This window comes from Cinclus cinclus, chromosome 6, assembly GCF_963662255.1.
Source record: "Cinclus cinclus chromosome 6, bCinCin1.1, whole genome shotgun sequence".
NCBI classification, from domain to species: Eukaryota; Metazoa; Chordata; class Aves; order Passeriformes; family Cinclidae; genus Cinclus; species Cinclus cinclus.
In genome coordinates this window covers 23576933-23601673 of record NC_085051.1, presented here as the reverse complement: position 1 = coordinate 23601673, position 24741 = coordinate 23576933, and the positions used below count along the sequence as shown (strand labels likewise).

Below are 24741 nucleotides of genomic sequence, written 5' to 3'. Positions count from 1 at the left end.
AAATCTCTTAGAAGCTGGTACCAAATGGCTTTTCATGGTGAGCTGTCCAGACAGTGTCTGCTCAGCAAGGCTATCTTTTCCCAGGCCAGAATCAAATCTTGGTTGTGTCTGTACATGGATTTTATCCCACCTCAAAAGGGGAGAACTCAGAGTACTTCATCTCAAGTGCCAGTGCAGGAGGAGCTAGGACAAAAATCAGTGACTCCATTTTGACACAGGCAGGAAACAATGAGAGGGAGGGTGCCTTGTTTCTACAACATAAATAATATTTTTGTGACTCCCCTATTATGATTCAGCAGCTCTGATGTCAATTTACAGTAACAAAGGAGACAGGAGATTGTCTGTGTGGGAAGGAGTGTCAGCAAAAGCATCTTGTACAACTTCCTCTGGGCTCCTCAGCTGTGTTATCAGGGGTGGGCAGCTGTGTAGGACAAGCCCAGCATTAGGGGAGCAAAGCCCCAGACTGCTGAGAAGAGGTCTGTGGTAATAGCAAGAAATGAGGCTGGTAGATAAGCTTTCAAACTCAGAATCTGTGATCCTTGTGGGGCCACTGGCTCTGCCAACCAGCAGATGTATTTCCATGGTGTAAGTAAATGCCTGACCTGGGAAAAAGCACACTGTGCTCAGAACATAGCCCATTGCTGATAGTGCAAAATTTGTGATGCTCAGAAATATGGGATGAACCTAAAAATGTTGGTTGAAACATTTTAAAATCCTTTCAGTAATAATCTGGGGTTCTAATTATTGTGTTCAGGTTTTTTTAAATTTTGTCTGTTTCATGTTTCAAAATTTTTCAAGCTGCCTAATTAAAAACTTCTGAAGCAAAGAGAGACTGAGATTCCATGGGACCTCTTGCTATGCTAAGAGGTTTGGCTTCTGAGAACACAAAACAAAAGATGAAATACAAAACACCTAGTATGAAGGGCAATACTGTCTCACAAATTTTCACAGCTATCTTTACCACTATTGCATCTGATACCATGTCTATCCAACTAAGATCAGTTTTACAGACCTGATCTTTGAGATGCTGTGCCTGCATCCCAATTTTCTCCCCCTAAGTCTTACTTTGAGTTGGACTCTACACAATCTTTCTTGCCCCAAGCTGCTCGTTTCCTTCTTGAACTTGACCTGTTGATTCTCTGCTGAATTTACTCATGCTTGCACATTTCTATCCTTGATCATAGCACCAGGAAACCATTGCTGTGTACGGTATTGGTCATCTTGATGTTGCATGTGAATTGTTCTGTTTAACCAAAACATCAAGTTTCCTTAGATTACTGCTAACATGTTCTTGTGAATGTTAGTTGTGATTCAGTGACAATTCCCTTTGATACTCGTCTTCTGAACCCTCTTCCATGTCTGCCACTGAGTTTCAGTCTTGCCTGTGACACTCCCACTATTACTCTAGTCCGGGGCTTCTTTGTCAACTAGAAAAGAAAAAAAAGGGCTTCCCCCACCTACTTTGAGTACCTCGGATGAACTTAGCTATCAATTGCACTTTTTTTAGTGCCGTATCTATACAACTTCTGTCACCTTAGACAAACAGAAATGGAAAAACCCTGATCTCACAGTTTTCTTCCGTCTTTGAGAACTTATTTCATAATGCAGGATGTCAGACTGAAACACAGCAGGAGATGTCCTCCTTTGTCTTTTTACAGAGCTATTTGTACCAACTGAGTAGTTCTGTGTTTTATCCAAATAAGAGAGCATAGATTCATTAAGACTGGAAGGAGACTGTAAACCCCTGACCCCTACACTGTTGTGACTTCCTCATTGGAAGAAAACTGGACTAGGCAGCAATAATGGCACTTAAAGTTTGAGTGGTCAATGCTAATAATAAATTCAATGCTCTTGAATTTATGAAGCTGGAAAATTTAATTCTGTCTCTGCTGGCTTGAGGTAGGCACTGTTCTGAACCATAGTAGTAGCTTTGGAGAGCCTTTTACACTCCATCAACCCCTTCGTTACAGAGGCCTGATATTTAAACCTTCTCTTCACACCATGCCTTACAACTCCTAATCTTACAGGTCTGCCAAGTGATGGCTCCTCCACTTACAGTCGGTAGCTCTGCACAATGTGAAGCCTACAGTAATCAAGGTGAGTGACAGCACAGGCCTCACTACTTGCAGTAGCTGAGAGTGTGAATCTTGGCACTGGCATTGAGAATATGGCCCTCACTAGGGAGGGATGTAAATCTCACTCTGTGCAGAGAATGGAAGTGTGAATGTTGGTTATGAAGTATGTGTATGCCTGCAGCACTGATACTGAAATCTGCACACAGAACTGCAGCCTGTCCTCTGCCAGCTGAAGGGCAGGAACCAGAGCTGGGTCTCTACCCTGAAGACATGAAGCTGTACTTCACAGTTATAGAAATCAGGTTTTTCATTACTGAACACTGAAAAACATAAGGAAACCTTCTTTCATGGTCAGAACCCAGCATTAACTCCATTTAGATATAAGACAAAGACAATTGTTTTTCAAACACAAAACACATACCCAGCTTGGTAGGATAGTATTGTGACCTCGCTATTTAAGTCTGAAACTCTGGTGAGGAACAAACACATACTGATATTTTTTTTTTTTTTTTTTATGATTGCATAGATTTCCCTTCCATTTCTTGCGTACACTTGTTAAGATGAGGAAAAGCAGCATGAATCTCCATTCTAACTTTTGTAAATCTTCCATTGTTAATCTGCCACATTTCACTCATCTGCCCTAACCTGATCTCTGGTTTTCTCTTTCCCAGACCAGGCCCATCTTTTTTCTTCTTCCTCCAGAATGACACTGAATTCTGCCCAGATTAAAAAGCAGTGACCAGGCAGGTCAATTATTCCTTACAAACAGTAGCAAACTGCTAATCAGACTGAGCTCCCAGCTGGAAGTTGTGTGTCTGTGCATAGAGTCAGGCATAAAAGGAGTCACTGGGACGAGTGGACAAACTTGAGGTGCACACAGAGTTAATATGCTGACAGAAATACTGAGCTTTACATCTGAAAAACCAAATACAAAAATAATATGATGAGTAAGACTAAAATTCCCTGTTCTGAGCTTCCATGGGGCCAGCTCCCCTCCCCACCCCCCTTCAGGGCTCAGCAGTCACTTCTCCTTTTCTGCCGTGCCTTGCAGAAATGTCTCCTGGGATGAGTCAGAGCAGGACTTCAGGCAACAGTGTTACTGCCTTTGGCCCCACCAAACAGTGGGCAAAAACGCCTCTGCTGGGGCCTCGCAGCTCTTTTCGCATACTTTGAGGGCTCCCTCTGATTCACTTACCCCTTGATACTGTTTTTTTCTGAATCAGAGGATCACCGAAAACATGAAGTTGACAAGCACCTCTGAGAGGTCACTTTGCCCAGTCTCCTGCTCCAAGCATCGCAAGCAGATCGAGTTGCCAAAGGTCAGGGAGAGCTGAGCTGCTGAAAATCTCCAAGAGATAGCACAGAAACCTTGGACATCTCTTCCAGTGCCTGGCCACCTTTACTGGGAAATTAAAAAATCTTTCTGTCCTGTCCACATTCATGGTCTGCCCCTGTTTCTCTGCTTGCCCTCTGTCAAGAGCATCGAGTCCTCCACATGCAAACCTTCCAGAGGTGTTTTGCTGTGATCTCTCCAGAGGTTTTTGCCGGGTCTCTGGTACCTTCTCCCTGCAGCAAGTGCAGTTTCAGGGCACCGCTCATGTCCCATCCTTTTACAAAATGGAGCTGGCTCACTGTATCACAAGAAAAAGTATGTTTTAGGAGGACAGAGTACAGAGAGCACAATTAGGTGCGACAAAGCATGAATTTACTAAGCCACCCTGACTCCTTTATTAGCAAGTTTTGAGGTGGAAATTCAGCTGTCAAAACGTCTTTCTGGGGAAGACCACTCCCCTGCGGAGGCCAAGGGAGTCAGGCTCCTCCGCAGGGCCCCCGTCCTTCAGCCAGAGCAGAAGGCTTGCCAGGCTTTCTGAGACACTCGAGGCTGTTCCCGGCTAAAGTACAGCCTCCCTTGGGGGAAGGTGACACCATCCCTGATCTCGGGCTGTTCGCGTCGGGCACAACAGGGCGCGTTCGTGGGGACAGGCCCCCAGCGGTAGCGCCTCACTCCCCACGCCCGGCTGGGCACTGCGGGGCCCGGGGCCGCGCCCAGCTGACAACTGCGGCGCCAGTCTGGGGCCACGAGCTCGCCGCGGCGCTCAGGTGCCTCGCACAGGGGTAGCCGTCCTCGTCCGACAGACGGGCTCTCGCCCACCAGGCCACAGCCGCTTCCCCGCGGGCGGGATTCCCCGTTCCACCCCCCCGGGTACGCTCCGGGCCCGGCCCGCGGCTCCCGGCGGCGCCGTTCGGCGGGCGGGCAGCGCCGCCGCGCGGGGCCCCCGCGCCACTGCAGCCCCGGTGCTCGGCGCGCTCCTGGGGCTGGGCTGGGGCTGCGCCCCGCGCCCCTCAGCAACCGGCCGGGACCGCGGCAGCCGCCGGTTCGCCGCCTTTCCTTTTGAATTCTTTCTTTTTCTTTCTAGCCGGAATACCGTAAACGGATTTTTCATGTGGGTGACCCAGCTAATAATAGACTCCTTTATCAATTAAAGTAATAATAATAATAATAATAATAATAATAATAATAATCATGATCATGATAATAATAATAATAATGTTTCAGCATTTGTCATTCATTAATTGACTAATATTTTTGAGTGACTTAATTTTTTCTGTACCGTGCTCCACTGCTATCTCTTTCCTTTTGTGGATGCAAAGCACACCAGCCACTGGGGGCTGTGCATGAGGTGTACCCCATGTCTCTGCCTTCATGGGTGCCACTGAACTATAATGGGTTTACTTTTTTGTTGTTTTTAACTCTCTTCTGGAAAGCTCTCTCAGTTCCATCATTGTCCTGCTCCCGCGAGAATGACACAAGACCACAAAGGTTGTAAATTAAGGGTAAGCACTGGAGACACTCAGGCAAGGACATTAGGGAGGCAAGAACATCAGTTACAAGTCAAAGACAACTGAATATATAGTGACTGTTTTGCTAGTCTACCTTTAAAAACTGATCTGTTTTTTTACCTTCAGCTGATGAAATAATTTGGCAAAGAATACAGAAACCTAAAAGTCATTTTGAGATAAATCATATTGAAGTGATTCTGTGGCTTGGGGGAGGCAGGAGAAAGTCCCAGATCCCTGATTTTTTCATATGGATCTCTAGACTATCACTGAAAATTTCACTGCACAGCCACCAACTGTGTTAAAGCTCCGTTTGATGCACAGCAGCTGACAACTGATGACATGAGGTACAGAGCGAACATTTAATCCAGAATTCTTCCTGTGTTGACTTACAGCAGGATGTCATAAAAGCTGAGAGCCTTGGAAGGAATTCCTGCATACTGGAGTCAAAAGCAAACTCCCAGTCATTTCACTGAGACTCTACTGATTGCAATAGCTGAAATTCTCGGTGTGGTTTGGTTTACCTGAGGGGTTGCTTGTTGTCACTGTGATAATCACAGCTATGATCCATCAGCACAGGGAACTGTGTCACTGGAGCAAGGCTCAGGGAGGCTGAGAATAGCTATTCAAGCGGTAGGAAGGCAGCTGTGGAACACAAAAACCATAAATCGTACAATTTGAGAGCAAGATGCATAATACTTTATCTTAAAAGTTTGCTTTCAGAGTTCGGCTAGCTGTACAAACATTCTGCTTGTAAATAAGAAATACACAACTTATCTTTAATTGCATTTGCAGCGCAGTAGCCTGTAGGACTGTGCTGCTGTTACACGAATGCAGAAAGAACAGCTAAACCATTGCAGGCGACTGCGGCTGACTTAATTCCTAACTCCTGCTCCAGGGCATGACATTGGTATGATGTAATGAGACTCGGGTGAAACCGTGGCGAAAAGCACCAACATCAGCACTGCCTTCTTGGGAAATAGTATTAATTCTGAAAACTAGAACGAGAATCAAGTTCTGTGTCTCAGGGAAAATGGTAAGAGTACATGAGTACATTTTGGAAAGTGTCTGTATTGGAAACAATATAGGTCCAACCTAGCTTGGCTCGTATAAAGGTAAAAATCTTTATTCTCTTCTGACCTAGTTTCCTAAGCACACGCAGTTTCTGCAAATCTCTGCAAGAAGCGTGGGTAACCTTCACCACTAATAGGACACCAGTGCTTAAGGAGCCCTAGTATTTCACAAGTTATCATGAAATTGCAATGAACCAGTGAGGAGGAAGCAAGCTTGTTAAAAAGTCATTGTAACTTCCAAAAGTATTTTGAGGCTCACTCCTCAGCCACACTTCCCTCTGCTCTAACAACTTCCAGAAATTCTGCTCCAACCCCGGTTTCACACTGTGCTTGTCTCTACACATCTGTAGCCTAAAGAATTTATAATCAATTTATGGAGATTAAAAAATAATAAAAAAAAAAATAAAAACAACAACAAGCTCAGCAAGCATGTTCCAGGAGCGTCGCACAGCACGCGCGTTTGTGCAGCCCTCGTCGTGGATGTGTGCAAATACCGCACGGCCGGTTCGTACGAGCCGCCAGGGGCTGTGCGGCAGGACTTGGTTTGGCCGTGCCCGCGGTCAGCCCCGCTCCCGCCCGGCCGGACACGGCGGCGGCGGCCGGAAGCGCAGCGCGGCGGCGGCGAGCGCCCGGCGGGGCTGGAGCCGAGGAGGCCGGGACCGACGTGGCCGGCCGGGGGAGGCGGAGCCGAGGGGCCGCCGGGCGGGGCAGGCCCGCGCCGAGCCGCGGCTGGATGGCAGCGGCGGCCCGGGGCACGGCGGCGGTGGCGCACGGTAACTGCGGCGGGCGGCCCGGGGGCGCAGCCGGGGGCGGGGATCGCCGGGCCACGGTCACTCCGCTGCTGCGGTGCGAGAGGGGACGGCGGGGCCGCGTGTGCGGCGGCGGGACGGGGTGAGCGGGGGCGGGCAGCGCCGCACGCAGCGGAGCCCGGTCCGGCTCTGGGAGGGTCCGGCCCGGCCCGGCCCGGCCCGGCGGAGCGAGGGACAACTTTGAGAAAGACGTGGCGGGGAGCGCCTGGCGGGGCCGTGGGCGACGCGCCGCCCGCTCCGGGGCCGCGGCTGCCCCTGGGCTCCCGGGGCCCCGTCCCCCTCGCAGCCCGCCCGCCCTTGCCGCAGCCCGCCGGGGAGCGGCGCCGGGCGGCTGCCGCTGCGGGCGTGCCCGGGGCTGCGAGCGCAGTCCCCGCGGGACGCAGCCGAGAAAGTTTTTGGAAGTCCCTCCTCCGGTAGACGATGCCGAAGGAAAGTCTCGGCGCAGGGGCTGCCCCGCGGGACGGTGCGCGGCCACAGTGGCACGGGGACCCCGGGCGGCAAATAACGCGCTGCTCCGGAAAGGTGCGTGAGCAGCGCTCGTTACTAATTCGCCCCGAAGCAAATAACGTCTCGCTTTGCGTCGCTCAGCGTTCCTCTAATAGGAACCCGCGGTGTCCGTCCCGTCCGCCGCGATGTGACGGACAATGACACGAGCGGGCCCGCCGCGCTCATCGCCCGCCGTGAGAGCGGGGCCGGGCCCGGCGAGGGCAGCGGGAGCCGGGCGGTCTGCCCGGCCTCTGCTTCGGGCAGCCACGGAGAGTGGGCTGGGAGGAGAGAAATCCCACCTAGCCCAGAGGGAATGAACGCCATTGCCTGGTCCTCAAACTTCCCTCTCATCCTAGCGACGAAAGGATGCAGGGTGGGGAAGAAGTCGCAGTCTCCCCCAACTCCGGTAGTGTTAAATCGGTTTCAGATGCCTTCCTTGCCAGCTCGTAGGTTTGCCCCGGGTGTGTAATCTGTTCTAATCTGCGACCCCAATGCTTGGAGGTCTGTGCATCCCCAGCTTTTAGCTGCGCACGCTGTCATTTGCAGGAATGTGAGTTTGTGCGGAGTGGTGTTTTATGAGAGGGATGGGGTAAAAGGGACAGGTCTCACCACAGCAGAGCATTCCTTAGAGACGAGCAATGATTCAGAGAGAAGGGAGTGCTTAGGGAGTACTGGAGACCTTTTGTGCTTCTGCCGAGGTCAGTATTTCCAGGAGGAATTCAAAACTCTCCACAGGACTAATGGAGGGAGGTGGCTCATGTAGAGGCTTTTGGCTGAAAATTATGCTTCCTCCCTGGAAAATAACTTTTTTTCCATTCCGTGCAGTACTCTTTTGCAGCTGTAAGACCAGGCAACTGGCTTTCAGGGAAAATGCTTGTAAAAAAAAGCCTTTTTAAAATTTTTTTTTCCTTTTGACAGCATCTAAAATGTTATTGTATGGCAGTGAGCAATTGCACCAAGAAAAGAAATAGTGTAGTCTGAGAAGGCAGAATGTCTAGGAAGGGAGCAATAGATAGAGGCTTGGTCATCGTGTCAGTATTTAATTTTCTCTTTTCCAGTAGGTTTTTGCCTTGGCATTTTAATTTTGTCCATGTTTTCTCAGTCACTGCCTGCTACAGAGGTGCTCAGTGAGCACTGTGAGATAGGGGAGGCCCTGGGAGCCTCATGGATCTCCTGGATTGGTGTGCAGCTTCTTCTGCCCCTGCTCAGGAACGTGTAAATGGCAAATTCTCATTTATTTGTTCTTTCTGGGCTGGAAAAAAAAACTAATGGTTATTCCAGTCCTGAGGCAGTTGCAGGAGGAGCTGAGCAGACCTGAGTCAGACACGTGGTGCTCTGGAGAGTGCTGCCAGTGGTCATGGTCACCAGGCTGTGAATCAAGCACAGCTGGGAGCTGTGATTGCTGCCAGAGAATTGTCAGAATTGATAAGTAAACGACCCACTGGCTATTTTTCTCCCAGGGTTGCATGCTCTTAAGGATGTGATAAACCCTTCTTGAGAAAACACATCTCCAAACCTGGTTATGCCTCTGCCTCATGACCAGAGATGTCTCTGAGAACATGCAGTGCTTTCTCTAGAAATTTCTCAGGACATTCTCTGACTGGGTTCCTAAAACAGATGCTGTTGTCAAAAATTAAGGGTAGGTAGAGACTTCCTCCACCCTTTGCAACTGTTTTGACAGGGTATTATTTTCCTCTTGAGCATTTTTTTCCCTATGACTATGTCTTCACTGCTTATTTTTTCCCTCTTAAATACTCGTCTTAGGAGCAACCAGTTTGAATGTTTGAATTTACAGATTTCACTAATGTACTAATGAGATGGAGAAGCAAAGGCACTGTAGAGATAAAAAGTGCTGCTGGGTTTTTTTGTTTTTTTTTTTTTTTAGCAATTTGTTTTGATGTGTTAGGAATAAGGAAATGCTGGGAATATGCCCTAAACAGTTAGCTGGACACAAACAGTTCAGGTGTGTCCTGCACAATAGACTAAGTTTCTCATAGGTGTTTTATAAACAGGAGGGATTTATTGCGTGGGATGTGGGATTGTTCCTGAAGCATGATGTGATGATGGTCTGGCTGCACAGGAGTTAAAAATGTACTGCTTTTTCCTCATGTGTGTAACAGCAGAATAAACACCTGTGAGCCACAGAAAGTTGAGCAACACTAATGTGAGTTAGGGGAGTCAATTTTCTACACCTTTATACCTATTTGTTTTCTACCACCATCCCCTTTCTGGGGAACCTTATCCCTTCTATGGCTGGAAGACCGACATGAAGCCAGTATGCAAACCTTTTTCAGAGCCCTGGACGTGCCCTCTGTCCTTGTCCTGCTACCTTGGGGCTTTTGTGAGTGTGGAGAATGAAATGCAAGAAATTGACCCGTTGAATCAATTGCAGTGTTTATTTTTCCAGATTGATTCTCAAAAGCTGTGACAAAGTAACAAAAGAGATTTGTGCTGCTTCCCATCATTGCTGAGCTGTGTGTGTTTATTGCTTCTTCATAGGCATGTATAGTTGTATAAATTCTGATTTATTTCTGGTGTGTTCCTCACGAAGTTCTCAGTTGTTTTATAGGTCTAATCCTATCATAAAGGATGAGGACATCCATCAGGCCCACTCCAGGGCTGGAAGGGGTGTAGGCCTGAAGGATTTCAAAGAAGGGATCTAATCTTTGCAATGAAATAGTATCTGCGTCAGCTGTTTCATTTTTCTTAAAATAAAATTAAAAAAAACCAAAAAAGCCCTGAACAACAACAATAACAACAAAAAAACAAACAAAAAAAACAAAAACAAAAAACCCACAAAGAATAGTGCTGGAGATTCTGCATCCTAGATAACCTGTTTCAGTATATCCCCATTTTGACACTGTGTATATTTGTTGCTTCATGTTGAGGCTAAATATTGTTTACCATTTGAACTGATGTGGAAGAAGAGTTGGGCACTTTCCCCCTTTCTTGTGTCTTTTAATGTATGCAGGCTGTTCTGTTCCTTTGGTGTTATCTTTTTAAGACTAAACACCCAGTCTCTTCAGTTGTTTTTCCAGGTCATGCTCTCAACATTCTAGTTTTTGTTTCTTTCCACTGCAGTGTCTCAGATTTTTTGCATGTGTTTTAAGGGGAAGAGTATGTGGAGCTGGCTGTAGTCTGTTGACTAAAGTCTCACCTGTGAGACCTGTAGTGGTGCTACTGCTATGTCCCAGGATGACATTTACCCTTTTTGTAGGAATATAAGCCTGCTGGCTTGTAATTAATTTCTCAGTCAGTGTGTGCTTTTTCTTTGTGGCATGTTGGAATTACTGTTCTGTCATTTCCATTTGATTCCACACCTGCCTCCCCTGCCCTTAGTGTACTGGTTTGTATTGATCTTTACTGAGATTGGTTTGATAGTAGGTTATAGTTAGCCATGGGGTTCCTGCAGCCAGATTAAAATACTGCAATAAGATGCCCCAAACCCCTGAGCTGGTTTGAACTTGCTGTGTTGTGGTATTTTTGTTGTTGTTGTTGTTGTTGTTGTAAGAGAAAAGTGATAGCATTAGTGGTCCTTGCTCAACTAGCCAAGCCAGTGTCTTCAGTGATTCCTTCTTGCATCCTTGCTCCTGATAGCCATGGTCACTGTGCTTGGAGTTTGGTGTTCTCCTTCAGAGAAGCCATGGGACCCTGTCTCTTAATTTCTTTTTGATTGCTTTTGATTGCAGCTTGGCCTTCCTCCTGCAGTGTTTTTGTTTGGGGACTGAAATTGGCAAAGGGCCATGAGTTTAAAAAAGTAGTTTTTCCTGCTCGTTTTTTCTGAGGCTGCTCACTGTTGGAGTCTGGTGTGAGCATGGAGAGGCAATGGTTCATGAAGGAGGGGGGGACAAGGGGCAACACCACCCTTTTCATCCACAGCCTTAGATTGGCTCCAACACCCTGAATTTTGTCTTGAGAATTTCAGGTCCCTTTCTATTTGGCTGTTACTTAATGCTTTGATATCTTTATCAATTTCTTATCTTATAGGTAACTACAAACTGATCATTTAATTTGATCAAGAGTCCTTCAGAGGATTGAAGTTACTGGTGTGTAACTTCTCCCACCTTTTTTTTTTCCTTTTATAAAGGTAGGTGAGGCATGATGCTTCTCCAGCCTTCCTGTGACCTCCCCATACTCATGTAAATTTTCAAACATGGTCACTGATGCTTCAGAGATTAGACTGGTTTCTTACATGCTTTCAGCATGCAGGTGAATGCTGTTATTACCTCTCAAGAGCTGTTTTGTGAACATTCTTTAGATCTATCTTTTTCTAACCCACCATGTTCTCCCATTTCCAAATTAATTTTGCTTGTCACCTTTCACTTTTTCTTCTGGAGATTGAAGGAACATTTGTACTTCAGCCTTTACATAATTTGCTTTCCTTCCCTCTTTGTCAATGAGTGTAATTATCTTTATTTTTCTCTTCTAAAATTCCCTCTTCTCCAGTTCCCTTGTGACTGCAAAGCTCTTACTAACAGCTGTGCTGATTTTGACTAAGACACCATCTAATCCAGTATCCTTCTACTAAAGGATAAAAACAGGACAAGTAGATATGGTATTTTTCAAGTATACTTCCATTCTCTGGCTCTTCTCATATCAAGGAATTTCCTGAGTCTAATGTGAACTGTTTAACCATTAACAATCAATAGACTTGTCTTTCTAGTACTTGTCCTGTCTTTGGATGAATGCATGTAAAACTTCTCATCGTTTTTGGAGAAGTACTACTGCACAAATTATCTGCTGATGAAGGGTCACGTTTGTTTGTTTTGAAGCTGACCCTCAGTGGCTCCATGTGGATGGGTGTCAGCACTTGTGTCTGATGAGATGGTGAATAATCTATCCTGTTCCCCATCTTTTCACCACTCATGAGTTTACATACCTCTGTTATGTTGCCTGTCTTGCATCCTAAGTTGTTGCAGGGGTGCTGTTCCATGGCAAAGAGAAGAGTTACCTGGTAGCATCTCTGGTCTATACCTTTTGCTGAAGCCTTGGGACACTGAAGGGCAAGAACAAGGGTACTTGGAGTCCTTGTCCAGCCCATCTGAAGGAAAATAGTGAAAGCTTGATGCTTTCCCAAGGTGTCTCAATTTCATTCACCCATTGATAAACAGCCTCTTTGTCCTTTAGTGCAGTGTTGAAATCAAGAAGAGTTTCAAGTGCTCCTCATGGGTATTCATACCGTGCTAAGGCACTGAAGGGAGGGCTTGGTGTGGGCAAGGCTTTTCCTCTGGGATAGTGGAACAGAGGGTTAACATGTTTTCAGAATTGCTTTCCCCTGTCTTTTCAGAGATTGGGCAGCCTGGCTAAGACCACTTAGCAATGACAAAACAGAAACTGCTGCTTGATGGGACATTCTCCTTGTTTCTGATCGTGGCCTGTGAAGCTCAGCAGCTCCCGAGGAGTCATGTTGCTGCTGGTTCTGGTTCTCTGTGTGATAAGGAGGCAGAGTCCTGGGGACACCTGTTCAGCAGCGAGCGGCTGGATGCTTGGATCTGCTCCCTCATCGGTTCCTTCATGGTGGGGCTCAGTGGGGTCTTCCCCTTGCTGGTGATCCCCCTTGAGACGGGAGCTGCGCTGCGGTCAGAAGGTAAGCCTGCCAGCTGCACTGGCCTTTCTGAAGCCAAGTGTCCTGGGATGTGACGACAGCGCAGTGGTGAACAGGACCTTGTCGCAGAAATGTTGTTCTCTGAAAGAGAAAGTCTGTTTTTGGTGCTTTAGTCCATATCTGTGAAATTGAAAGGAAGTCCTTTGACAAATGTAAGCCCTGGATGAAGCTTGTACAAAGAGTACTGTTTTTCACCCTGCTTGGTTCAGGAAGTTCCCACACACTACTGTGCTACTGTCCCAGCCAAGTGGTGCAAGGGCTTTTTCTTGCACTCCATTTGGTTTGTGTTCTCTCCTTTGAAAGCTTGCTTTGCAGATGCTTCTGATTTGGGTTTCTTGGTGCAAAATCTCAGCTGGAGATGTTTTGGTTCCTGGCTGAGTAGTGATCAGTTTTTTTCCTTCTTGTTTCTTCATTTTTAATTTAATTTTTTTTTATTTTTTTAGCTGGTTCGCACCGTTTGAAGCAGTTGTTGAGTTTTGCAATTGGTGGACTACTGGGAAATGTGTTTCTCCACCTCCTTCCTGAAGCCTGGGCCTACACATGCAGTGCAACAACAGGTATGAGAGCCTTATGTGCCTGGAAGCAGCTTGTGCTGTGCCTGTTTTGAGTCTGTTCTGCCTTGAAAGCCCAAGCCCAGCCAGACTGGGTCAACTCAAAAACTGGTCTAGGCTGGTATCCTTTTTCAGGTAATATATAAAAGAAAATGCCTAGGGAAGGATGTGAGAATAAAAAAAACCCCACACGTAACACTTCATCTTTGTGCTCAGCAGTCCTCCAAAGACTTTGAAATTAGAGGCTTCCTCAGTTGGCCACGGTTTCTTTACGTTTAGTAACTTGGAATGGTTTTCTTGTCTACTGACTTTTTCTATCGCGCCTTGGATGCCTGTAAATCTGTTGATTTTTCTTTGTCCCTTCTGTATGGAAAGGGAATGCTTCTTTAACCTGATGGGAGGTTAAGGATGTGTACGTAGTCTGGTACAAGAACACGTTCACCATCTTAGGTGGGGATCAGGTACACTTTTTTTTTACAAATCTGTCCCTATAACAGTGTTAACTCTTAGAACCTCTTCCTTGGCACTAACTGGGCTCCTCTGTTGGATGCTTTGATTTGTGGGAGCTCATGTGTTGCAGTCTTTGCTCCATCAGAAATCATGGAACATTGTCTATAGAGCCATAATCAGGATTGGAGGCTGGGGCAGGGGAAGAAAAAGGAAATGAAGGTGACAGAAACTTGTGTTTGCCAGCAAACTAAACATTGAATTGGTATAGACCTTGTGGTACTGGTGTAGCTCCTTCATCCCTCAAAGAGCCAGGGTTGCTGAAACCTATAATGTTTGTATCTTTGATTCAGCAAACTGATACCACACCATAGAAGGCAAGTGTTGCTGTATCCCACCTGTTGAGAAACCAAGAAGTCATTTTCCTGCTGAAAATGTGAGAGAGGGAAGGTGATGCCCTGAGTTTCCCAGACTTTCTTGCACCCATGTCCTGGGGCTTCAAATCTGTCAGGGCTTTAGTCCTCTTCTTCCTCACAGCTATAGCACTGTCAGCAGAACCTGCTGTACTTTTTTTCACCCTTTCTACTGTGGTTCCCAAATTACTCTGTCTTTCTGCTCAAGCTTGTTTGCTTTTCCCAGACTGTCCTGAAGCATAAAGGTTTCCTTGACCCCTGTAAGTCCTGTTACAGACATTCTGTTCTTCCATTGCAATGCAATTTCCATTTCTGCAGTGAAGCTGAATGGATAATTATCTCACAAGCTTGGCTGTAATTGAAAAGAAAGTTTGTAGCTTTGGGCCTAATAACTTGCTGAGGTGTGGCAGAAAGGGGAAGGTGAGTTTGTAACTCCACTAATGGCAGATTTGGTGTCAGGGCTTGCTGCTCAGTAGGTACAGCTGCTGGATTTTTGTTGATGTAATATTCACTTGCCTCTGGAGCTCAGGGAAATTCCCAGTGTTGTCCGGAAATATTCTGGGTTGAGCTGATGAAGAAAAAGGGATGGTAGCTCTCACTCTTAGTGTCATGAGATGGTGATATCTGTTAGATCAAGAATGAGCAAGTTAAACTAATCTGTTTTGAGATGTGTTTACTCCTCCTACCTCTCAGGGAGTTTTTCCACTGTCATTTATTTTTTTGTCTTGGAACTGCGTGAAGAGGTATGTACTTAATAGAGACATGAAGGTTTTTGTTTTGTCCTTCAGGAGAAGGGCAGAGCTTTCAGCAGCAGAAGCTCCTGGGTCTCTGGGTGATCATTGGTTTCCTGACCTTCCTGGTGCTAGAGAAGATCTTCCTAGAGAAAGAGGAGGAGTATCCTGGTGTGGTAAGTTAGTGGCTTGAGGGGAGGGAGTGCTCTTGCATTTGAAGCTCTGTATTAAATACTTAATCTACCCTGTCTGACAGCATCAGGAAATTATCCTGTATCTGCAAGTACCTTGTCATTGCACTTTGAGAGTTTTTTGCCTCTGGTGTGTAGGAGTAAGTTTCATCTTCAGGCTTTTGTTTTGTGGTTTTGACTGAGATTTCTCACTTCTAGTTTGGTTTTGTTCTTTATGTGGTAAGTGTAAAAGAGAGCTCCTATTTTGTGAGGGACTGGGAGCCTGGAGCACTCTGCAAATGAGACTTTTGCCCAGGTAAGCTTAGAGGGGTGACAGCTTTTGTGACTCATTCTCTTTCTGAGTCCTCAGTCAGGACAAAGGCCAGCCTTCTTGAAGATGTTTCTTCTTGGTTGTGTTCTGGATCAGATGTTTGTTTGGGTGAATTTGTGTGGTAGAAGGGGTTTATGATCCGCTAGGTAATCCTAAGTTCAAAGGAGTTACCCAGCTGCAAAGGGGAGATGTAGATGAGATGGCAGAATGTAATTCCAAGACAGAGGAGAGCACCTAGTCTTCAGACATCTGCACAACTCCTCGTTGCAGCTCCTTTAGACTGTTCAGTCCTTTCTGTGCCATGACTTTTGAGTGGTGAAGCTGCAGGTCAGGCACTGTTTAAGAGCAATTAGGTGGTAACTTTGACTCAGCGTGAGACTTTAATGCCTGAAAGAAACTTCATCTTCTCATTTAGAGAGAGGCTGAAATCCTAGACAAATATCTTGTTGTTTGGAAGATGATGATCCCAGCTATAGAATAATTCTGTAGACTTAGTTAATCTGTAGCACTGAGGAGAGCAAGACTCTTTCCCCTGTCTCCTGACCAGATGGAGTTGTATTTCTTGGGGCAGCAGCTTCTAACAGGAGGGGCAGGCTCAGTGGAACCTGACTCATGCCAAGGGGTTGTGACTCCAATTCCTCCTCTTTCTGTTTCTCTGGAGGACTGGCAGGTCTTAGCTCTTGTTGTCTTTCAGAGCAGATGTCACAATGCTCTCTGATTCTGTCTCATTTCTGGCAGTTATTAAACTGGGGTGTCAAAGCTGCTGAGTCACATTGTAAGGACAAAAAGATTAAGGGTGAAGGTTGGATTTCTGATCCTAATTCATGCTCATTCATCACTGAAAAAAGAATCAGTGACAATTTGTTTCCCCTGATTTAGGACTGTGATTCCAAAGTCCCATCTGGAAAGATTCCCAATGGAAGTGGTTGCCCCCTGCCCAAGGGGTCCAGTCAGTCCCAAAGAGCACAAGCTCAGTGTAATGGCTCCTCTTTCCAGTCTGGTCCAAAAAACAACAGAATCAAGGTAAGGGACCCACAAACTCACCTTCACCTTTTAGTCAGGAATTGTCTGTGGGAAGACTGTGCTTGAGTGGGGAACTCAGCATCTGAGTTGTGCTTAATTTTGCTCAAAGTGTGTCCTGGTCATGGCAGAGAGGAAATACCAGGCTTGGAGAAAATTTGCACTGCAGCTTATGTGGAAGAGGCAAAGTCAATATTATAAAGGCATAAGTCTGATGATGTGTGTTTTAGCTGAATTCTGATACCAAGATACAGAATTCATGTTATGTTACTCTATATTTTATAGTCAATACGGTTTTGTTTGCTTAATGTTTTGCACCATGATTTCTCTGTTCTCTACTGCCTGCACTGTACTGATTCTGAGCTGTACTTTTCCTTTTAAGGCACCTTTTGGAAGTGTTTTGACACCTTTAGGAAGTGTGTTGAAGCTACCCAGTGTAGAATTTAAAAGTTCACTCAGATTATCAGTTTACCTGCTGCTATAAAGAACTTCTTGTCCACTTCTGTTTCCAAACCTATATTTCCCATGACTTCCTTTGCACTGGATCTCATCTGACCTCACAGTGAGCCTATTCAGGGAGCTAAACAGGCAAAGAATTTGCTTGTCTACACCCACACACCCACCTCCCACCCCCTGGTCTTTTTCTCTCCTAACTTAACTTCTTGAATCAGCTTGGCATGCAGACAGGCAGCCTGTAGTGCTGGCATAAGGGAGATCAGCAGGCTCATAGGACTGGAGGTGGAGGAGGAAGAGTCCTGCACCATTGGGAAGTGGATAACCTTTACATTGGCTTTGCTTTCTGTGCAGTTACTATCTTTGTACTGTGGAAAACCCTTTTCTGGGTGAACATTACAAGTGAGAGAGTAAACAACCACTTTGGTGAAGGAGGACCTGCAATCTGAATTTGAACACCCATAAAAATGTGAAAGATTGTATGAGATTAACTGTGGACAGAAAGTGTGCTTGCATGAACTAGCCCAAAGCTGGGTATGTGGTCAGGCAGAGGCTCTTCAGTCTTTCTACTTTAAATCTGTTTTGCCGTAGCTTTATAGCTCTTTGTACAGAACATGAAAGTTATGCTGAGGTCACTGAGTGTTTTTGACATCTGTCACATTCGTGTAATTTGTCCATAACACTGCACAAACTGTGAGGTACCACATGGATGTTTCTAGAGGTGGTAGTAGTGAAGACACCAGTATTACTGGGTTATGAAACATTATGCCCTAATTTTGGAAGGGTTTATATAAGGAACTATAGACTACTGATTTCAAGTACAAATGAAACACAATTGCAAACTGATAGGTGATACAGTTGCTCGAGGCGTGGTCCTAATATAAAAAATAATAATGTAATTAATGCTAATTTATATGACTTTATGTAAGATAAATTCTTATCAACCAGACATTTGTCCTGCCTCTTATTCGTGCATAAAATTGTTTAATAAAGGTCATGACAAATACATATGAAACACAACTTTCTCCCTCATTCTAATTGACTTTGCTAGTATTAAAAATCTGTTATTCTATGTTATCAAAAGGGACTGGTTTAATGCAGCCCCCCTCAAATCTGTTCACTGGTGGGTTATGATTTTTCTAAGTCATTATTTAAAAACAGTATATCTTCACATTTGCAGGTACTGTGTTACATAAATGGCACATTGTGACTGCATGAAGTCAGTGATAGCAGCTAAACTGAGTAACTTCATCCAAAGTGCTGAATTTTTAACAGGTTTTGATACATGCAATTATAAGGAATGGATTAAGAAGGACTGCAGATCATATTTACAAGATAGGGCTAGTGTCTAATTAGTCAATGCCTTGGAAAAACATATGAGGATTGCAGTAGGAAATTGTCTGAATGCATTCTTCCCTCATGGTGCTGCAGCCAGGATGGGTGAGTAGGAAATAATATATAAGAAGAGAGGTGAGAGTTCCTCTTTCTGTAGAGCAGTAGTGAAATAGCTCTCTGACTTCTTCCAGTAGTGCTATTCCAGATATCCAAAATACTACTGATAATTTGTAAAGGAGCCTGGAAAGAGATGAAATAATGTGATAAGTTTGCAGTACACGATAAGTGTCTTTCTTTAGTTTAGCTCTGTAGTCATGACAGATCAAGGGTGACTTAGAGTATACAAACACTCATGTTAGAGGAATGACTAAATTTGAATCGTTAGAGTTATAGCAAACAGTAGCAGACTAGAACTTGCAGACAACTCTAACTGACGGTAACTTGCCAATGGACCAACTTGCCTTAGAGATGGCAGATTTTTTGTCACTTTTAAGCTGTAAACTGTGGTTTAAGATGCTCCATACAGAGTACATGATAGCTTGATAAACAATGATCTTGGTGCACAAATTAAATTAAATTCTTTCAGTTGGAATGTGGAAGGTTTAGACAACCTGGAGAGCCCTTCTAGCTTTAAAATCCTAACACATCTGTTCAGTTTTGCAGACAGTTGTCGATATGCATGAATTAGAAACTAAAGACTTAATGGGTATAATTTTAACTTTCTACCTTCTGATCTTATAATCTGAATATTTTAATAGTCTTCCTGGTAGGGTGGAAATTATCAAACCTACCAAGATACTCCTGCGTTGTTAGCCTGTTTCCTTAGGCAACAACATAAGCAGTCATTCCATCTGTCTGTCCATCTGTTCTGCCCTTCATTTTCAATAACTTTTGAACCCATAATTAATTTCCCTTGAGTTCAAGAGAGGATGGGAGTCTTGAGGGTGATTGGATTTCTGCAAGTTCCATAAAAATCAGCGTGACAGTAGAGGAGGAATGCAAAGGGATGCCCTGTTGAAAGCCGCAGTTGGAACTCAGGTGCCACATGCTGCCCGGCAAATGCGCCTGGCTGCAGCTGGGCAGGGGGGGCTCGCTGGGTAAGGGGAGTGCAGGGGGGGGGTCTCACTGAGCAGGGGAAGGTCTTGATGGGTAGAGGGGTCTCGCAGGGCAGGGGGGTCTTGCTGGCCTGGCCTCTTGGGGACAGGGCTGTCATGCCATGTGTGCTGGGCGCAGCAGGTGCAGGGAAGTGGTGTTGCCGGGAGTGAACAGAGTAGGTAATTGCAAAGTAAAGAGTCCATGGCACGATGGATTTGTTTTTGTTGTTCTTCTATTCACTCAGAAACCCCTATTTTTTCAGCAAACAAAAAGAGAAAGATATTTAAATGAACAAAGTCACCCTTCAGGATTTAAAGATCAGTAAGTTGTAGTGAGTTGGCTGCGATCCACATATACATTAGAACTTACGCTTTTTAGCTGCTGCTAGAATTTGTCCTAGCTTGAAAACAGCAGGTGGGAGGTTTCCTTTGCCTGCAAACATAGATCAGTACTGTCCCTCATTACAGCCTTTATTCCCTCAGCAAGTAAAAAGATTGCTACTTTTGCCTTGCTTATTCTTTCTTTTTCCCTGTCGCACATGGGGTCCTGGTTGATTTGTGGAAGTATGTTTTATTACACAGTGGCATTAATTCTGAAGCATGAACATAAACACATGATCTGGCTGTGCTCTTTATGAGCAATGAGAACATCCTATTAGGGATTCACAGAATGTAAATGTCAGAGGCTCATAACTGTCAAATCAACCCAATTTATTTCTGAGCACTCCAAAGCTTTGCTTCTTTCAGTGACAGCTTTTGCCCAAGCCACTGACAACAAAAAGTCATAATGTTTTAATCATGAAGTCTATTTTTTCCCTATACGATGGTACAGGAAAACATTTTTGTGTAAAACTTCTGTGAATAATTATTATTATCCTATGGGGAAAATGCTGTCACATGAAAAAAACAACATGAAAAGGAGAGTTTTAGTCATACTTGACTGTCTAGGAATGAGAATATGAAGAATGAGAAGTAAAACTGTTGCATTTTTAGGTCTGCCTGCATGCATCTGTTTGGGTTTCCTTTCTTATAAAAAAACATGCAGGGATCTTCTTTTTGCATTCATTGTGGAGATGTTACTTAGATTATTACTTAAAAGTGGGCTAGGCTTTGCCTAATTCTTAATTATCATATTTAATCATCAGTGCACTTTAAAAAATTTAGAGGCTACAAAGGTGCTCCAAGATAGTGCAGTAAAAGTGCCCTGCAGAAAGGTGGTGCTTTGGAGAGAGAGATTTGACAGAAGGCTCCTGAGCAGTGGCATACAAATGACAGAAAGAACTGCCCCAAGCAGAGTTGATAGATAAAGGGAAGAGGACAAAACCAAAAAGAGGTAATGAAGTCCATCAGCACTTGTGGATCAGCTGAACTTGGGCATCTGATGCTGTGATGAAGTAAGAGGTTAACACTTCACAGTTTCCAGTCTCTCCTCTCACTGGATACTGACCTGTATCTGGAGTTCTTGCAGTCCAGAGACAGCCTGATATAAGTGCTAACACCTGGTTTGATAATAATTTAAACTGAAATGCCATATAGTGAACTGCATCTCAGGACCAACATGCGGTAGTTTTTGTTAAATATGATGGAAAAAATGCCAGAAACCTGTGAGCTAAAGAGCTGGGGTGGTACCCTCATAAATTACTTCAGATGAAATACTCAGATTTTGTCGGGAGATGACCCTAGTTAGAATGATAGGGAATTTTAACGTGGAGATGGACTTGTGAGGAAGGCAGCTGCTTTGTTCTTATAATTTTCAGAAATGTGTTTTTATGCAAATGCTGATACATGCTATCCAGCCTTCTAGTAGGTGGTTTTTTGGTGACTGTCATCACTATAGTCTCTTTTGATTCTTTGTTAAGGGAAAGCAAGCCCACAAGCACGAACTTTTTTGGTACAATGTTTCAAGATTTATTTAGTGATAGAAAGCAATTCCAGCAGCATTTGTTCTGTGGCATTGTACTTGCCAGTTTTTGAAGAGGAGATATTTAACAGTTGGATATTAAAGTACATGACTTGAAAACAAGATCAAGTCATATTTGAAGCCAGTCACCTGTGTAAATTAGTCAACATTACCTAGAATTGGTTCGACCTAGAATTAAATATATTCTTGTGTTTTGGCTTTCTTCTTTTCCCTTTCTTTTTCTGTTTCTAGAGCTCTTCGTCATTTGCATACAGTAATTATTCTAATCTCAGACAATACTAGCCTACCCTAAAACTTAGTTGACTCTAAAACCAAAAATTACATTTAATTTGTACTGAAGCATGGACGTAGGTTAAGATTTTCAGCTTAATATTTTCTGCAGAAGCATTGTGCTCTGTCCTTTCCCATCTGATTGTGACTGCATAACCGATGTCTAAGTTGTGTTCTTTCTTTTATCTTCCTATATCTTTTCCTTTATCAGGGGCTCTTCCTTCTCTTTGCAGATTAGTGGATACCTCAATCTGCTGGCCAACACCATTGATAACTTCACACATGGCCTGGCAGTAGCAGCCAGCTTCCTGGTTAGCAGAAAGGTAAGGCTTCTGTCCCCAGCTGTGTACTGAAATGGAGAGGCCTTGTCTCAAGTGTGATTCAACATGCGAAACAGCCAAAAAATGCAAGGAGTTCCTTCCTATTTGCTGGAATTTTCTGAGAAAATACAGACTACTGTAAAACCCAACTCTATCCTGATCCTCTGATGCAGAGCTTCTTCGAATTTGGGACATGTTAGTCATTTATACTGGCATTAGGGGATGGATTAGCTCATCTACTTTTTTCTATTCAAAAGGCAGTCCAGAAATAACATGATGAGGATGGTCACCTCTGAAACTGGAACACAGACAAGGCAGAGATGTTTATTGCATTTTTGCTTAGGTCTTCAGCACTGATGATGGGCTATGGGGTCCCCATTGCCCTGAGCTGGAGCACCATGACTGTGGGAATGATAAACCCAGCACTCATGTGGGATCTGCTGCTCCTGCTGGATCCCTGTATAAGTGTATGGGACCTGATGGGATTCATCCAAGAATACTGGGATTGTTTCCTAATTGTTTTCTCTCTGCTGTAGGTTGGGTTCCTAACCACAATGGCCATTCTCCTGCATGAAATCCCACACGAGGTGAGAGGGCTTTGTATCCTGCCATCGTGAGGGGGATTACAATGTGCTTCATCTGCTAAGAGAGGGTCTGGGTCTGCCCTCTGGGGAGTCTGACAACACTGAAAACCAGGAACAGTCTTGAAGCACTAGCTTTGTTGTGAATGGCTTTTGTGACTGAGAATTTAGTATTCAAGTTTATTAACTGTCAGCCCCTGGTTTCCTTAGGTTGGAGACTTTGCAATCTTACTTCGAGCTGGCTTTGACCGCTGGAGTGCAGCCAAGATGCAGCTTTCCACAGCTCTGGGGGGAATTCTTGGAGCCTGCTTTGCAATATGTGCTCAGTCACCAAAAGGAGCAGGTATGATTCCCTGGGACCTCTGTAGAAATGTGGGGGAGGCAGTGCTTGTCATCATTGTGTATTTTATTTCCCTTCTGTGTTGTCTCCTATGTCTCTGTCTCAGTAATAACCAAAGCTTTCTGTATTTGTGCAGGAGAAACAGTAGCCTGGATCCTCCCTTTCACTTCTGGAGGATTTCTGTACATTGCCTTGGTAAATGTTGTGCCTGATCTCCTGGAGGAAAAGAATCCTTGGTAAGTGCTCACTCCTGTTCTTCTGTAGCAATTTGTGCTGCCAGGGGGCAGGGATATAACCCTTCCCTGTGCCTCTTCTGGAAGTATGTGAATGCCAGCTTCCAAAATCCTAAGGCTGGAATCAAAACTGACTGCTGTGCTATCTATTGCATTTCTGGGACTACAAATACCCTCTGTAACATGAGAGCTTTCACCTGGGTGAGTCCCAGAGATGGTGCTGGCACAGTATCAACAGGGACAGCTAGAGCAAGTTCCTGGGAAACATGTTCAGTAAGGACACCACTGCCCAGTCCATTCAGCTTCCAGCACATACTGGTGTAGGAACTGTCTGAACCAGGGCCCCACAGAGATGTGTATGTCTGATAACCACATGTGAATCTATCCTTCCATGCTTCTCTTGTCTCTTTCTGACCCTATCCAGTAATTTGGGCCTCTGCAACCATCTTTTGGCAGTAGTTTGCAGAGTTTGACTGTACTGTGTTAAGTGATGTTTCTTATTATTTGGCTTTTACACTGTTGCTTATTGATTTTTTTTTTGTTTGGTATCACTGTGTTGCTGTGTGAGTAGAAAAATAATAGTTTTCTTCTCTTTATCACTCAGCATTTCATAGTCTGTCATTGTGTTCCATCCCAGACATCTCTCTTCTGCACTGGCATATATATTCCAATATTTGGGTTTCCCTCTTGTATTATTTTAGTTTCTTGCAGTCTAATTAAGACTGTAGCAGGTCCAAATCCAGTTGTTCCACAGTAAAGGCCCTCTCATATCTGCTGGCAGAGCTGCCCCTCAATGTTCCCTCCTATTTTAGTTGTAATTAGACAAGTAACTTTAGTAGTTTAAATAAGATGCCTTGGTTCACCTAGTTAATTTTGACTGAAACAGTGCTCAAAAAACCTGCTCCACAGTTCTATCTGAGGAGGTAGGAACTTTTTGTGGAGAAATGTTAATTTGGGTTGGCAGAGGTTGCTGGCAGAATATACACAAGTGGGAGGCACACAGTCACTTCAATCCAACAAAAACCTGAGACAGTGCTAAAAGAATGGCCAAATTTATTGTTTTGTTTTTTTTTTTTCTGTAACTGTGGCTGTTAGCTGGATGAAGTCCCTAAAGTGTCTGTGCACATGCTGCATAAGTGCTGTTTTCCTCATGAGTGAAAGGACATGAATATGTATCTGAGTAGCTGCATGACTGAATCAGCTTAAGTTGGTTTGGGAGCCTGGAGTTGGGCCTTGCAGATGAGTGGAACAAGTCCATGCCAGTTTATAGACAACTTCTTTGCTTGGGGTGCTGGGAAGGTATTCTCATCTGTTAGTGACTTTGTACAGCTATTGTGTTCTCCACATGGTAGATTTGAGAGGGCAAAGAACAGATCATTGGAGAACTCTTTGCAGCTGCCTATGGGGATTGGTCTATGGCTCCTCCTAATTGTGCTGTTTCTTTCCCAGGAATTCCCTGCAGCAAATTCTGCTCCTGTGTATGGGCATTACAGTCATGGTGCTACTTGCGCTCACAACTGAGTGACCTCTGCGCAGACCTCATGATGCCTCCCAGAGCCACCACAGTGACTCTGAGCTTTACACAGCAATAAGGAACACTAATGTTACTTCCTACGTGTGTGTGCGCAGATCTGGCTGCTAGTAT

At 44.8% G+C, this 24741-nt stretch overlaps 1 protein-coding gene across 1 annotated transcript; it reads left to right on the top strand.

Moving 5' to 3' along the window:
• Positions 1-12599: 12599 nt before the first annotated feature.
• SLC39A13 (solute carrier family 39 member 13) lies at positions 12600-24621 on the top strand. Its single transcript, XM_062495162.1, has 9 exons — positions 12600-12868; positions 13330-13443; positions 15086-15204; positions 16409-16552; positions 21856-21945; positions 22479-22529; positions 22734-22866; positions 23000-23099; positions 24546-24621. The coding sequence occupies exons 1-9, from the start codon at positions 12601-12603 to the stop codon at positions 24619-24621; spliced, it is 1095 nt and encodes a 364-aa protein (XP_062351146.1). The 5' UTR covers position 12600.
• Positions 24622-24741: the final 120 nt, after the last annotated feature.